Source organism: Gracilinanus agilis, chromosome 2, assembly GCF_016433145.1.
Source record: "Gracilinanus agilis isolate LMUSP501 chromosome 2, AgileGrace, whole genome shotgun sequence".
NCBI classification, from domain to species: domain Eukaryota; kingdom Metazoa; phylum Chordata; class Mammalia; order Didelphimorphia; family Didelphidae; genus Gracilinanus; species Gracilinanus agilis.
Window position 1 is genome coordinate 653,044,127 of NC_058131.1, and position 16,652 is coordinate 653,060,778.

General features: G+C 35.9%; 1 protein-coding gene across 1 annotated transcript in view; it reads right to left on the minus strand.

The window, feature by feature from the left end:
• The window catches only part of WDFY4 (WDFY family member 4), a 403,065-nt gene that overhangs the window by 148,592 nt on the left and 237,821 nt on the right, over positions 1 to 16,652 (minus strand). The window contains exon 44 of the mRNA XM_044665777.1: positions 3,215 to 3,363. Coding sequence (XP_044521712.1) covers positions 3,215 to 3,363 — 149 coding nt within the window. The remainder of the gene's footprint in view (positions 1 to 3,214; positions 3,364 to 16,652) is intronic.

Below are 16,652 nucleotides of genomic sequence, written 5' to 3' on the forward strand. Positions count from 1 at the left end.
AGACCGAAGTACAAGGGTTTAAAAAAAAATTGTCACAAAAGTGAGTCACAACTGGAGTTTTGCCTGGTATAATGTTGTTAGTACAACTATGTTTAAACCTCTTTCTCAATGCCATCTTCTGGGATTTGAAGAAATAATTGTGAGTTCATTTCCTTTGAGGGCAGTAAGTTAAAAGGAGCAGATGTGCCTATGGCTTTCCTTATATAGGCTGAAGCCAAAGTTAATTGGCTGTTGTTCACAATTCTTTGCCATGATTGGTTGTCATGGTACCACCAAATAACCTCCAAAATGATTTTACCTATTGTCTTGATTGAGTTTGCTAACAATAATGATTTTAATCCTGCTATCCCTGGAACACATAATTGGCATAAGTGACATTGGCATTGCTGTGCTATGGATGCAGTTTTTAAAAAATCAGAACTGATGCTAGGAAAAAATGATCTAAAATTATTAACTTTTGCAACAACAACAAAACATTTGTTCTAAAAGAGTTCATAGGCCCCTAAGATAATAAATTGGATGGAATGAATTGCATAGAAAAACATCAGATCCATTGCAGTGGTAATGTGGTGGTGTATTCAAATTAAAGAAATGGATCTATCACAAACAAATTCCAACAGCTTCCTTATGCATCATGATTTATATAAAAATACATGAGAATTCATGAGAGTAGGCCCACAGACAATCATAGCAAGAATACTTGCAATCACCAAGAGACCCATTAGTAATGCTGTTTTTGATGGAAGAGTCAAAATTTTTAAGTTTCCAATCCAAACTTGGATCTAGTTCATTCTGCTCTTAGAAAAAAAAAAGTGGTTCCATTTTTAAAGATTTCATTTCTAAAAGGTTTGTTTTCATATATTTAGAAACAATGGAGTGGACATTGTATCCAATTATTTGTTCTGGTAAGAGAGTATTAATTGTCGTTATAGATGATTTTTTTACTAACTTCCTAAATTACAATAACCTGTTTGAGTAGGTTGGATAAAAATTATACTCTAATAAGAAAACTAATAAAATTCCCCAAACACATTTCAAAATAAGAATATATTTTTGCTCTCTTTCCTACCTCTACTTTTAGGGATTATATTTCCATTCATAATATTTATCCTTTGTTGTTGCAGATTAGATAAATATGTTTATTTGGCAGTTTGATTTCTATTTAAAATCCAGAAGCAATTAATTTAATCATTATTAGAATGATATCATAAATGTAATTTATTTGATTAATAAGATATTATCTAGTACTCACTGGATTTAAACCAGAGCTGGAAAGTGAAACAGTAGCTCTTTCTAGTCTTCACCTGTGCAAGCTATCTTTACAGCTAAAATAGAGAGTGCTCATAATATTTTGAGAAAGCCAAGTCTACAAACCCATTTTCAATATTGATCAGTATCAATAAAACATGAGCAATAAGATGGTAGGAGTGCGCCAAGTATTAATTACGATCCCTACTGCCTTGGAGAAACAGATAGGACTTTCATCAAGTGGTACAACAAAAGAGTTTTTAAATGAACGTTCATATAAATAAAAGATGGGGATTAACAAAGGAGGGAATGCCAAACATCTTCAAGCAATCTGAATCAAAGAGAGGAGGTAGACTGACTCTCTATGTTGCCTCATTTCTTCTTTTCCTTCTGTTCTCCTTCAATTTCTGCTTCCTATCTTAAGCTAAAGAAGTTATGAAAATGGACTATTAAAAGTCTTTACTCAGTTTTCAACTGTTTAAGACTGGTCTCCAATAGTTAAGACTCAGATACCAGAGAATATTTGCTCTTTGAGTGAGCTGGAATTTGGGGGTTTTCAAAAGAGGCAAGAACTAGATTTTGCTGAAGATTTTTGGTTTCTTAGAAGTCACACAATCTGCAAATATTTTGATAAATAGACCCTAGGAATTTGCAGCAAGACTCTTTCAGTCTTTAAATAATATGAGGGCACAATATGTCATCAAAGGGCATTGTATAAACTAAATAAATAAATCAGGAATTATTACTGTAAAGACATGGCTGGTTCTGCTCTGCCTCAATTCCCTAGACACATGTTATGTCTGGCTATCAAAATTTTGCCCATATTTCAAAAGTAAATTCAAATTCCATCCTTGTCATGAAGCCTTCAGCGGTATTGAAGTGAGACAAAGTAGCCTGTCTCTGAACTCCTTGAAGTCTTAACATGTATACCACAATATGTTACTTTTCTGTGTATATATGTCTTGATTATATGCTCCTGAAGGAAGGAACCACGTGCTATATATCTTCTGAAGAACACAGTGCTTCCAGGTTAATAGAAATGTACTGATGCTGATGGTGATGTTGGCAGGAATACTAAATGTCAAATGAATATTCAACCAAGAAAATATTAAGCCCTTCCAAAATCAAGCCACTTTGCAAGGCACTAGAGAAATAACAACAAAATCCCCAAATTTTCTGTCCTCAAAGATCAGGGATTATTAGTGAAATCACATGGAAACAGGAGATAGAATGCTGAGTTTGTGGAAGAGCTAGTAGGAACTAGTAGTGTGGGGGAGGGAGACAGAATTCAAAGTCTTATATGTCACTGTTAATGTGACAAGTTCAAGATATTTTATGTTTTCTCAGGCTAACATCAAATGCCTTTTTCCAGGGGTGAAGGAATTCTAGAAATAGAGAGATTAGTTAATTTTCAGTTTAATTTAACTTATTTCACACATCAGAGATTCTAAACCACAGTAAGAGAGTATGATGCTCCGTTTCAGGAATGGAGAAAAATGAGAAAAAGTTACTTTATCCTATTACTTTTTAGATGAGTATGAGAGTCTTCAAACTTACCCCATAAGCTATTTCTTATCTTCCAGAAAATATTCATGATAAAATCTTCAAAATTAAACTCATTTCATTTGAAAATAAGCTAAAGAAAAGCTCCTCTTTGTATTGTGATTCATTATATATCAGAATGCATGCTATAAGCAGCCAATTAAGTTCTATATCCTTTGAAGAAACTACATAGATGTTTAGTAGATACAGTTCCAAAGCATCCTTCATCTTTAGCTCCTTTTCCACCCAGCTTTTTGTTTCAGTTTTAATCCAAATTAGGAAAAATAGGAACAAAAGCAATTGAAAGATATGAGCCACTCTGGTCTTAGGTAGTCTTTGCAACCACTTGCAGGTTAAAACTCTATTAGGAGCCTATTGAGAAGATGGCATGTGATCTCTGACTTGAAGGAACATAGATACTCACTTGGACAAGCAGTGCTTGGTACAGTAGACATCACCAAGGGGAGAGAGAGTAAAGTTCTCACAGATGTAGAAATGTTGTTGGCCATAGAGTAGTACCCCTTCTGAAACCATATGTCCTTGGACAATCACCACCGAAAGTTTCACTGACACCTAGGAGAAAATCAATCCAGCAATTGATAAATATTTTTAAAGCATTGATTATGCGCTGAACACTTGGGATACAAAAAGTCTCTGCCCCCAAAGAGCTTACAATCTAATGGAAAAAGACAGGAAACCACATATGGTCACTGTGAATTGAGAATGTGAGCCAAGAAATCTAAATTTGGCTTAAATTCATTGCTCTCTTGGTAGGAGGTACAACCTTTTGGGGCATTTATTGTCCATCCAGATCAGTCAATATCAACCTGTGGTTCACAGACCCATAAGGGAAAGCAGAGCTTTTGCAAGGGTCCATGAATCCACATGCCCACCAATCATACTGATGTGTCCACCTGGGAATTTTTTTTTACATTTAATAAAAAGTGTGTGTGTGCGTGCGCTCGTGCGTGAGTGTGTGTGTGTGTGGGGTGTGTGTGTGTGTGTGTGTGTGTGTGTGTGTGTGTGTGTGCCTGTAGGTTAGGATTGTGGTTGGAGAGTTTCCTGATACCTGATTAGGGTTGAAACTACTCTCACTTGAATGGCAATTAACCATATACTGCTTGCTCTTACTTAAATTTTTACATGTTATATGATATCCCTGCATACCAAGATTGTGTTCTCCTTATGCTGTTGTCTTAGGCTTTTTAAAAATCTCCCTTAACATTCAATATATATTTGAAAACACACTCAATTTAGAGTCCGAAGACTAGGGGCAACAAAGTGTACAGAGCACTGGGTCTGAACACAAGAAGACTCATCTTTCTGAGTTCATATCCAACCTCAGACAATGCCTAGCTGTGTGACCCAGTGTGAGTTACTTTACCTCTGCTTACTATGGTTTCCTTATGTATAAAATAGGGGATAATAATAGTACATGTCTTAGAGGGTTTTTGTGAAGATCAAATGAGTTAATAATTGTAAAGCACTTAGCAAAGCTCAGCACATAGTAAGTGCTACATAAATATTAGCTATTATTTTTATTATTAAATCAAGCTTTGGATACTATCTATCTGACCCTGGACAAGTCCTTTAACCTCTGTTTTCTTCAGTTTCCTCAACTATAAAATGGGGATAATAATACCATTTATTTCCCAGAGTTATTGTGAGGATTAGAGAAGATATGTGTACAGTGTTTCACTAAGTGTCTGGCGCATAGTAGGCATTATATAAATGATTATTCCATTCTCCTTTCATTTGACCTATAAAATCTTTCTGAACTTCAATTTTCTTGTCTGTGAAACAAGAATAATAAATGTTATACTCCATATCTCATAAGGTAGGAATAAAAAGTATCCTTTTTGGGGTGATAGATACACGTGAGATGTTCTTATAACTCTTATTATAGTATATTTAGTTTTTATAAAATTACTAAATGAGCTAAGGAATGAGTGACTGTAGCAGCAGAATTGGATCTACTAATGAATACAGAATACCTCAAGGAAATTGATCTCTGCTGAAAGCTTCCTTGTCATTTGGGGCTGGGAGTTGAAAATATTTTCACAGATTCAGGAGGCAGATTTCTCTGCCTTTCCTCCTGGTATTCATATCCTTTTGTCTTTTCCTATGCCAAGGATTCTTAATCTTGTTTGTGTCTTGTACTTTGATAGTTTTGTGAAGTCTATGAGCCCTTTCTCTGATTACTAGTTCATCAATTACAGTCATCATTGAAAGAAATATTAAATTTCAATTAGATGATGGTAAAAATAATTTTTCCCTTCCAAGTTCACAAGTCTCTTGAGTTTATGGACTCCTAGGTTAATAAACATTCACTTATGCGCACACGTGTGCACACACACACACAAACATGGGGCTCACCTAAACTACGGCAATGGAGCAGTCCTTCAAAACTGAGGAAGAGCCCCCCACTCACACCTCCAAAACAAGTTTCCATTATTAAGCATATGAGGGGAAATTCAAAGTTCTGATGTGGTTTATTTCATAGAGGACAAAAGAACATGATATTTTCTCCTGCAAACAACTGGCTTCATAATATTTATTTAAGAAATAATATTATTTGCTTATCCTTGGGGAAGAGATTAAAAACATATATATGTCTGCCTTTAAAAAGGCTTAAAGTTTTTTAAAAGGGGAATTAAAAAACTATACAAATGACTTGGATTAGGTTACCACTTTGTCTCCTCAATTCACACCTTCGGTATTTAGACAGGTCAGATCTTAACTGCTCTTTACTACTTGCATAATCATACATAAATCATTTCTTTTCTGAACCATGAAAAATAAGGGGGTCTTAATAGATACTTTTGTGTGTTATGAGTCCTTTTGATAGTCTGATGAAGTCTATGTATTACTTCTCAAAAGAATTATTTTAAATTAATAAATTAAATAAATTAAAATATCAGATAATAAAGGAAATCAATGACATTGAAATATAGTTATCAAAATATTTTCAAAAACAAATTCATCACCTAAAGTCAGAAAAGCTTGAGCTTATATCCAGCTTTAGCTACTTAGTAGCTATGTGGCTCTGGGCAAGACATTTAACCTCTGTCTCAGTTTTCTCATTTGAAAACGGGTCTAAAAACAGAAAGTTATTCCTAAAATTGTAGTGAGGATAAAATAAGATAGTTGTTTAATTGTGTGTGTGTGTGTGTGTGTGTGTGTGTATGAGAGAGAGAGAGAGAGAGAGAGAGAGAGAGAGAGAGAGAGAGAGAGAGAGAGACAGAGAGAGAGAGACAGAGAGACAGAGAGAGAGACCCAGTTTAGGAATCTCTGGACTAGATAATCTCTTTAAGATCCTTTAAATCTCAAATTATATGATTCATCACTGATCTAGAAGAATGCAAACTTTAATCATTTGAAGACCAAACTCATGTCAAACTATTCTCTGAAGGACTTTCCCCAGTGGGTTTGTTCTAAAGCCAAATTAGAGAAAATACCTGTTCCTCTGTCTTACCTTTTTGAGCATTGAGAAGATAATATTGTAGAAGCATTTTAGACTACATGAAAGGAAGGCAGTAGCATTAATAGAATTTTCCAACTAGTGCGAATGGTATTGGAGAAAGATGGGATGAGGGCCAGAGAAAAAAATATAAGCTAAGTCTTCCAATCTCACCACTCAAATATTAACCACAAAAATCCTTTACCCCTTTTGGAGCAAAGGATGGTCTACACTACTCTACCTAAGTAGTGACATACCCAGAAGTCTAGATTTCTGTAGTCAACGTCCTCAGACAGTCTCTTGGTAAGCTTTCCAACCCATTTTGTTAAAGCATCTTGTGGCCAAAATTACCCTTTGGACCAAAAGCTCAAAAATGAAGCATTTTGCTCATCTTAATCAGAGTCAAATCTATGTGCTCTAATGCTGGCCAAGGAAATTTTTGGAAAGAATGTAAGACCCTTCTCATGTGGGAAATCAGGTCATCAAAATAAGTGGGTGCTACACAGCCCTGAATTATAGATCATGTATGTTTGTACATGTATTTTGCATGAGGCCCTTCAAAGAACTCCATGCCATATGATTTTAAATGATTTTTTTTTCCCAAACACAATCTCTGAGAGCTTTCCTTTTGGGACACTTAAGTAACAACCAATCTAAATCTAACCACAAGAAAGATGTCTGGTGAGACAGAGTATAATAGCTTAAAGATTGATCCTTTAGGGAAGGATAGGCATTTTTAAAGACTAGAACATGAACCTAAGTGAATAGATACCTATTATTACATTTAAATAGCATCTAGAATGAAATTCTCTCCAGGCTATTCATATTAAAGATCTCCTTTTTGCCATAAGTCTATTGATCTTTTTAAGGGGTGTGAATGTTTGGTCTTAAAAGTGAAATATTTTAAGATAATAATAATGGTTCACATTGCTATAATCTTTTACGGTTTACAAATCACTTCACATACTGTGGTTTCATGGATTCTCATAACTGTGTGAGACAGGTATTATTATCCCCATTTTACAGTTGAGGAAATTAAGGATGAGAGGTTTGGTGAATTATTTTGGGTCAAAAGTCAGCTCTGTCAGCTCAGTCTGGGATTCATTTTAACCTTAGACTCAGTTTGCCCAACTCTAAAAAAGAAAGTGGTGGACTAGAAGATCTCTAAATTCCTTTCTAATTCTCAGCCTATGGTCCTATGAGAATATGGTCCTAATTTCTATATAATTCTGAATTGTCTTTTTTTTAAACCCTTATACTTCGGTGTATTGTCTCATAGGTGGAAGAGTGGTAAGGGTGGGCAATGGAGGTCAAGTGACTTGCCCAGGGTCACACAGCTGGGAAGTGGCTGAGGCCGGGTTTGAACCTAGGACCTCCTGTCTCTAGGCCTGACTCTCACTCCACTGAGCTACCCAGCTGCCCCCTGAATTGTCTTTTGCTGTTGTTGTCATTACATGCATGCCAACTATTCTTCAAGAGATCTGTGTTTGGAGTCCTACAGAGTCAACCAAAGACAACCTCTCATATATTCCTTAAGAAGGGACCAGCATTAAACCTTTCTAAATGATGATGGTTTCCTGACTCTAACATTTGATTTCCATAGTTAGGTATGTTGCCTTTTTTCCTTCCTTTTGGTACCTGAATTTATTTTGTAATAGAGTTAGGAGGTACAATGGATTTAGACTAAGAGCCAAGAAAAAATGAGTTTTATATCCTACTTAAAATACTAACTGTGTGACCTTAAAACACTATCTAGTTGTCTGCCTTAGTTTCTTCATGTGTAAATGGGGATAAGTCCCCTATTCTCTGAGCCTCTATTTCCTCACCAAGGAAATTGGGATGATAGCAGCACCAATCTCACAGAGTTGTTGGGAGGACCAAATGAAGTAAAATATATCAAGAGCTTTGAAAAACCTAAAAGCATGATACAAGTGATATAAATATTAACTATCTTTGCTTCAAGCCCAAAGCAGGTAGGTGGAAAAAGAAAACTAAAAGAAAATTGTGTGTTTACAAGGAGTATATATTGTAAATATGATAAGATGGAAACAGGTTAGGAAGTTAAAAATCATCCTAGGAAGAACCAGAATCCTGTAATATTTAATCCAATTCTCTTAAGGTCATTCATAAGAAAAGAGCAGAATAGAAACACATAAGAACAATCACACATATCCAGAAGAATGTAAGTTCCTTGAAGGTAAAGATAGTTTGTTATCATATTACCTAGCACAGTGACACATACATAGTTGATGCTTTATAAATGTCTGTTGAATTGAATAAACCACTGCATCTACATTCATTCTAGCTATAAAATGCAGTGCCCTCCAGAGACTTGACTATGATACTTCTACTTTTCAGAAGACATCAAGAATTCTGGAATCAGTAGTATGACTTGTGTAAGAGGAAGTGAGCTGCTTTCATCGTCATCATTATTTTTGAGAGAAGGTCTCTTGAACTCACTCAGGCTGGAAATGCAATAGCTACTCCTGGGTGTCACCCCATTGCTGATTGTCATTAAAGTTTTGAACCTTTATGTTTCCAAACTAGACAGAGTCTCCCCTATTTAGACAAACTTGTGGCCTCTCAACTGAAGCAGCTCACCATATGGGTGCCAGACTTCATATGACCACTTTTAACCTTATTGTAGCTAACAAACACCAAACTCAAAATACAGTAGGTGAACTATGATTATATATAGATAAACTCAATATGAGTTTTGAATGAGTTGCTGTAAGAGTTCAAAGAATTGGAGAATCTCAGAGATTCTAGAAGATTCTAGAAGAATCTTCAGAGTTCATTTAGTCTGGAGTATATTGAAAATAATGAATCTCTCCAATCTATATTATGCCCAATTAATGGTTATCTAACCCCAAATTTAAAAAAAACCTTTCTAGTCATGGGGCCCTTTATAACACTTTGAAGCCAACAGAGATCATGCCTTTATTATCACATTCAAAGAAACACTTTTAGGATAAAATTCAATTGATTAAGAGGTTGGCATAACTCTTTTTGCTCTTGGTAAAGACCATGGCAAACAGACTTATGGGACCAGTCCTGGACTGATAGTAACAAGACAGAACTGATAACACCCAGATTCCTAATCCTGACTGTTTCAAAAACATGATTGTATAAACTCAAGCAAGTGAATCTACCACTAGGTGAGGAGATTGGGTTAAATAGCTAGGCAGTATAGAGTAGAGTGTTAGAAAAGCAGCTAAGGATTTTTTGTTGAAAAGTATTGTGGGGTGGACTTCCGGGTTAAGATGGCGGCAGAGTAAAAAGCAGCTGCTTAACCTCTCCTAACCCACACATATAGGACTCCTCAAGAGGACATAAAAACAAATCCAGACAAATGAAGGGACCCCACAACAGGGCCCAGCATTGAAGGTATGTAGGATTGGGGCATTTCCATGCTATAAGGGGTTGAAATAGCTCTTACTAAAATGTGAGCTGAGCAACCCCCTCCCCTTCACACCACCTACAGTGCCAAAGCCAGCGCACAAGACTTAGAGCAAGTTTGGGGCATTCATTAAGTTCTTGGCAGCTACCTGGGATCACCAGGGCCTGTTCCTGAGAGCAGCAAGACTTAAGACCCTAAGAGGCTAAAGAACCAGACCTTGAACACAGACCTTGAGCTCAGGCATGGAGGCAGATGCAGGTGTGGATATAGGCATGGATGCAGGCACAGACCAGTGCCCTGAGACTGTTAAAGGAGCTTCGGGCAGAGGAGCAAGCAAGGGGAACACCAGGAGGCTTGACCCTGAGAACAACTAGACCTGAGACCTCAGGAGCCTAAAGAGTGCAGACAGACCCTGGGTGTGAGAATAAAGCAGAGAGAGCGCACGGCGCTGTGACTCAGGAAAAAAAAAACTGCTCCACAGCTCCATAAGCAGAGAGCTTGTCTGCCTCACCCAGACTTCTGACTGAGAAATAAATAATAATAATGGCAAGCCAGTCACTAGAACCCCAAAAGAGAAAGATCAAGAAGAAAATTTTAACACTCGACAACTTTTACACAGAAAAAATCCAGACAACAGAGCAAACAGCAGAGGAGAACAAACAAGTAATCATATCCAAACCTTCCCCCCAAAATGAAAATTGGTCACAAGCTCTTGAAGAGTTCAAATCTGAGATCACGAGAAAGATGGAAGAGATTTGGCGAGAGAAGTGGGAAATAGCTCAAAATGAAATTAACAGGTTAAAGGACAGAAACTCCCAATTGGAAATGAGAGTTAAAAAGATGGGATAGATCAGTAGTAGGACAGACCAAACTGAAAAGGAAAATCATAAGATTATAACAGAAAACCAGTCTCTAAAGACAATAATTGGGCCAGTAGAAGCCAATGATCTCTCAAGACAGCAAGAACTAATAAAGCAAAGTCAAAAGACTGATAAAACAGAAGGAAACATGAAATATGTCACTGAGAAATTGACAGATCAAGAAAACAGGTCTAGAAGAGACAATTTGAGAATCATTGGTCTTCCTGAAAAAGCAGAAATTAATAGAAATTTGGACTCCATAATAAAAGAAATTATTCAGCAAAACTGCCCTGAAGTTCTACAACAAGAGGGAAATATAGACATTGAAAGGATCCATAGATCACCCTTTATACTAGACCCTGAAAAGACAACCCCCAGGAATATAATAGCCAAATTCAAGAGCTTCCAAGTAAAAGAAAAAAATATGACAAGAAGCCAGAAAGAGACAATTCAGATATCAAGGAGCAACAATCAGGATCACACAGGATCTAGCAGCCTCCACACTAAGAGACTGCAAAGATTGGAATATGATATTCAGAAAGGCAAGAGAACTGGGTCTACAACCAAGGATCACTTACCCATCAAAACCGACTATATGCTTCCAGGGGAAAGTATGGGCCTTCAACAAAATAGAAAATTTCCAAGTATTTGCACAGAAAAGGCCAGGACTAAATGGAAAGTTCAATATCCAACCACAAAAACCAAGAGAAACATGAAGAAGTAAATAAGAAACTGAAGGGAAAGAAAGAAAACTCTTATGTTTAGATTTGCCTCTTTAAAGACTTTAATAAGATCAAATTATTTGTATTCCTATATGGAGAAATGTTAGGTGTAATCTCCAAAAACTGTATTCACTATTATAGTAATTAGAAGAATGGTCTAAGATGAGATGGGGGGGTGGTGAAGATGGGGGTGAATAGTAGATGTCACCAAGAGAAACTTGAATGAATAAGAAAAATAGGATATTTTATACCACAAAAAGAGGGCATGGGAAGGGAAGGGGATGAATACTATTATAAGAAGGAGAGGAAGAAAGCATTAAGAGGTAATATTTAAACCTTACTCTCAGAGAAATTAACCCTGAGAGGGAAGAGTAGCTATATCCACTGGGATATAGAATTCTATCTAACCCTACTGAGAAAGTCAGAAGGGATTAACCAAGGGGAGCAGGGAGTGGGGAGGTCAAAAAAGGGAAGGAAGGAGAGGGGGGAGGGAATTCATTAGGCCTTAAAAAATAAAAAGAGGGGAATAATAAGAGAGGGGGTGGAAAGGGAAGTAAATCAAGGCAGGGGACAAGGGGAACTGGTCTAAAACAAACCACTGGTTTAGAAGGAAATAGCATAAGAAGAATGGGATCTTAAGTAAACAGACTTGTACAAAAATATTTATAGCTGCACTTTTTGTGGTGGCAAAAAACTGGAAAACGAGGGTATGCCCTTCAATTGGGGAATAGCTGAACAAATTGTGGTATATGCTGGTGATGGAATACTATTGTACTCAAAGGAATAATAAATTGGGGGAATTCCATGTGAACTGGAAAGACCTCCAGGAAATGATACAGAGTGAAAGGAGCAGAGCCAGAAGAACATTATACACAGCAACTGATACACTGTGGTAAGATCGAATGTAATGGACATCTGTACTGGCAGCAAAGCAATGACCCAGGAAAATTCTGAGGGACTTATGGTAAAGAATGCTATCCACATTCACAGGAAGTACTGCAGGAGTGGAAACACAGAAGAAAAACAACTGCTTGAACACATGAGTTGATGTGGACATGGTTGGGAATGTAGACCCAAAATGACCACCAAATGCAACTATCAATAATATGTAACTAAGTCTTGATTGATGACACATGTTAAAATCAGTGGAAATGTAAGTTGGATATGGGGGGGGTGAAGGGGAAAGTAAAAACAAGAATAATTTAACCATGGAAAATGTTTCTAAAAAATAAAATATTTAAATTAAAAAAAAAAAGAATCAGTTAGGAAGACTTGAGTTCAAAAATGACCTCAAATACTAGATGTGTGACCCTGAGTAAGTCACCTAAACTTAATCTGTCTTAGTTTATTCATATATTAAATGGGAAAAAGTGGAGTACTACCTGCCAGAATTGTTGTGAGGATCAAAGGAGATGAATGTTCTTTTCTTTTCTTTCTTTCCTTTTAACTTTGAAAACATTATAGGGCTATATTTATATATATATATATATTTATATATATAGGTATTTATACCTATAGCTAATATTAGATAGTCTCTGAGGTCCCTTCCATTCAAACATTCTATGATGTTTCTTCTTTTTTTTCCAACTTCAGTAGAGTTGGGAGATATAGAAGTTATTGATCACTGCCACAGCTCATCAGATATAAGACTGAATAGATTTCTCATTTGGATAATATCGCCATCAAAATGTATCTGAGTTTTTTAAATTAACTTTTTTTTCTAGAGAAATAAATTATTTAATATTTTTGTAAGATCGAAGGGTTAAAAAAACATCATACACACATAATCAAATCCCTGAACTGAATTGTTGACTATGGCTTTAAGCCAGAAGCCCATTTTGTAGAGTGGACATACAAATTTCCAAGAAGACTTGCAATAGAGGCTCAATAGGACCAACTCATCACAACTGAGGCTGCCGTTAAGTGCCATGATAATGAGGCACCAGCCAGCCTGCTGACAAAAGCTCACAATTAACATATATTAAATAAACCTCTCCTTATGTCAAAACTGAACAGTTTTGCAGTGAAATGAGTCTGGTGCTTACTGGAATCATTAATCAATGAAGCAAAGGTGGCATACAGTAATTGAATAATTACTTTCCCAGGTATTGCTCAAGGCAACTAGAGTTAAAATTCTCAGACAAAGGAAATGAATTTGAACCACTGCCATTCTCAAGTTCATAGCTTGGACCTTTTTTCTAAGCTATGATAAGAATTAGAAAAATAAATTTTTTTGTGTGTGTAACCTGTAGTTACCCTTGCAGAGATAAAGCAAGGTTTCAAGAAATAATGATAAATATTTGGAGATTTCTTATTAAAAATGATTTTTTCGATTAATACAACTCTACATATTTTATAACATAAAATATTCTAAGAGATGAAAATTTTGTGATTTCATCAATGTGGAAAATACCTAGTATAATACCAATCCCCAGCAATGGAAATTACAACATATTTTGAATTAATAGACAAGTCCTAGGGTTTGGGCTGAGGCACATAGTGGAGTCAAAGAGTTTGAGTTACCAGAGTCAGAGGATCCAAGTTCCAATCTTATCTCTGACATATACCTTTATCTCCCTAGGCCTCAGTTTCCTTCACTATAATATGTGAAGGATGGACTTTATAACTTCACGTGGTTGCCTCCAACTTTGCTTTTATAATTCTCTGTGACCCTTATGACTTGTCCAGAGTCATGCCACTTATAAATGTCATAGGTGGGATTAGGACCCAGTTCTTCCTAATTCTGAGTCCCATATTTTAAATCCGCTATTCCGGTATTTCAAGATGAACAAAACAAGAAAAAACAAACAAAAAACATTCTGACAAGAAAGAGGAAAATCAACAGTTTCTTAATTTAATACATTGTCCCAAGGATAAAGGAAAGAAGAAACCCCATCCATGATATTATGTATCCATAGGGAATAAATAAAGATCTTTTGAAAAACAGTAGCATCTCTTGTTCCAAAGAACAAGAAGGAATATTCATTGGAGCAAAAGACTAGAAATAATCCAATGGAGCATAAACTTTGTGAGTAAAGGTATTGCTTTTATTTTTTCTCCATATCCCTAGTTTCTACTACAATATTATTCAGGTGGTAAGCCTCTAATAAATGCTTGCTGAATGGAAGAAAATTCTGCTAGCAGCCCAGAAACAAGAAATAGGTAGTAGTTTGTGGTGGCTTATTGCTGACAGGTATGGAGGAAGCTTTACATAAATCTCATGTGATAATCAGGACATGTATTATCTTTCTAGAATTTGTACTGAGATGTGATAAAGAATTTACCAGGACTTGTCAAGCCCACAACTTACTATCTATTTCTGCTTATTCATGTGGGAAGGAAACAATAAAACTAAAAGAAACTGGATTTGTATCTCCAGTGATTTTTGAAATTCAGATTGAAAATTGAAGTATATCAGGTTGGTCGTGTATAATGTTTTTATCTCTTCTTCCATTTGAAGTTTGTAACTTCAAAAGAGAAATGAATATATAGGAAGCAGAAGATGGAGGTAATCACTGGTGGCAAAGAAATTTTGTCTTTATATGGAGGCGAGATGGCTAGATTAGAATATCAGAACAACTGAATCCTGGCAAGGGATGGAGGATATCTCAAGAACTGGGAAGAATAGTTTTGATAGAAGTCTTAACTTGATTAAGAGAATTTTACTCTAAATTTTAGAAGAAAGAAAAATGTTCAGGTAAAACTAGAAAACTTGCTACTATTGGAGATTAGTAGGTATGTCAAAGAAACAACAGCCATAGAAAACTCAACCAGTAATTCTTATGACAAAATTTCCCCAGCATTTTAGCAGTGTATGATATATAGTAGGCTGCTAAAAAGTGCTGATTGACTCAAGATATCTATCTTTCAGCCAAGACAGTCTATTTGCTGTTGTTCATAGACGAAATCTCATAGCCTATCCCTATGCCGTGGCCCATACCAGTATTCCAAGATGGCAATGCACTTTCTTTTAACTCCAGTCTCTTAGAAATCTAAATCTTTAGTCAAGGGTCAGTTCAAGTGTCACTTCTTACATTACATCTTTCATAATTATTACATCTGCTGGCATAACCCCTAGAAGTTAAATCTGTATATCTTTTATTTCTATTTTGCATTTACTTACATGCATACATTTAATTCATTTAATTTTCAAGAGAATATAGTAAGTCCCTTGGAAAGGGACTATTTTTTCTTTATATCCATTATCCCCCACAATAGGGTTACTCTCTCTCTCTCTCTCTCTCTCTCTCTCTCTCTCTCTCTCTCTCTCTCTCTTTCTCTATCTCTCTCTCTCACACACACACACACATTCAGTTTGCACTATGTGTGTGTTTGTTAGATATTTAGCAAATGCCTGTTAAGTGAATGATGCTAACGAGGTAAAGAGGTATCCAAATATGATCTTGCTTTAGTTATTCATAGGTGTACAACTAGTTAGTCAATGAATCAGTCACAGCATTTAATTTCCAAGTTCCTAGAAACTTAAATAGCCTGGATATACTTATTCTCTAGGCTATCATCAATGGCTGCACTATGACCCTTCTTTTTCTAATGTTGCCTATTGTTATTTACTACTGACTGAGAGTACCAGTCATCTGAAGTAACTATTCTTCTAAAATGACTTATAAAAGTATTATCCATATCAACAATAATAACAAAAAAAACCACCACAAATCTTAAGATTTCTTGGCTATCAAATAACTCATTTATACATTATCGTATGGAAATTATAGAACCTGACTTTTGGAAGGCACCTTGTTGACCATCTAGTTTAATTCACGCCTTACCTCCCCTAGAATTCCCTCTGCAACATACTTGAAATCTAGCTTTTTCCTGAATATATGCAATGATAGGGTGTCTAGCCACTTCCCTGGGTAGTTTAAAAATAATGTTTTTTCCCTGGCATCAAGTCCAAATTTGTGTCTATGTGATTTCCATTAATTGCTTCTGGCTTTGTTTTTAACCTCCTCTTCCACCTCACACCACCCCTGCACTAAACAGAACAAATCTAAATTCTTTCAATTACTTGACAATTATCAAACTTCCTCACCCATCAGTTCTTCCCTTCTCAAGGCTAAATATTTCTAGTTCTTCCAATCTAATCTGATAAATAGGTATTAAGTTCTTACTATATGGCAGGCATTGGCATATGGTATGGTTTCAAGGTACTTTACCTTCCTGATTATCATCATAGCATGTTTAGGTTTATGATTATTTTCTTGACATAGGTTTAGAGATGAAAGGAATTTTAATCCCTTCCAACTTTCAGGTTCATACAGTGGTTTGTGACTAAATTATCTCATATGTAAAAAAACTATGCCTTGGGATAATTGATTTTATTAATTAGTGATGCTTTATAAATCGAGGTATCTTTTCACTAAACCCCAAAACACTAGGTTGACCTCCAATTGCCACATCTC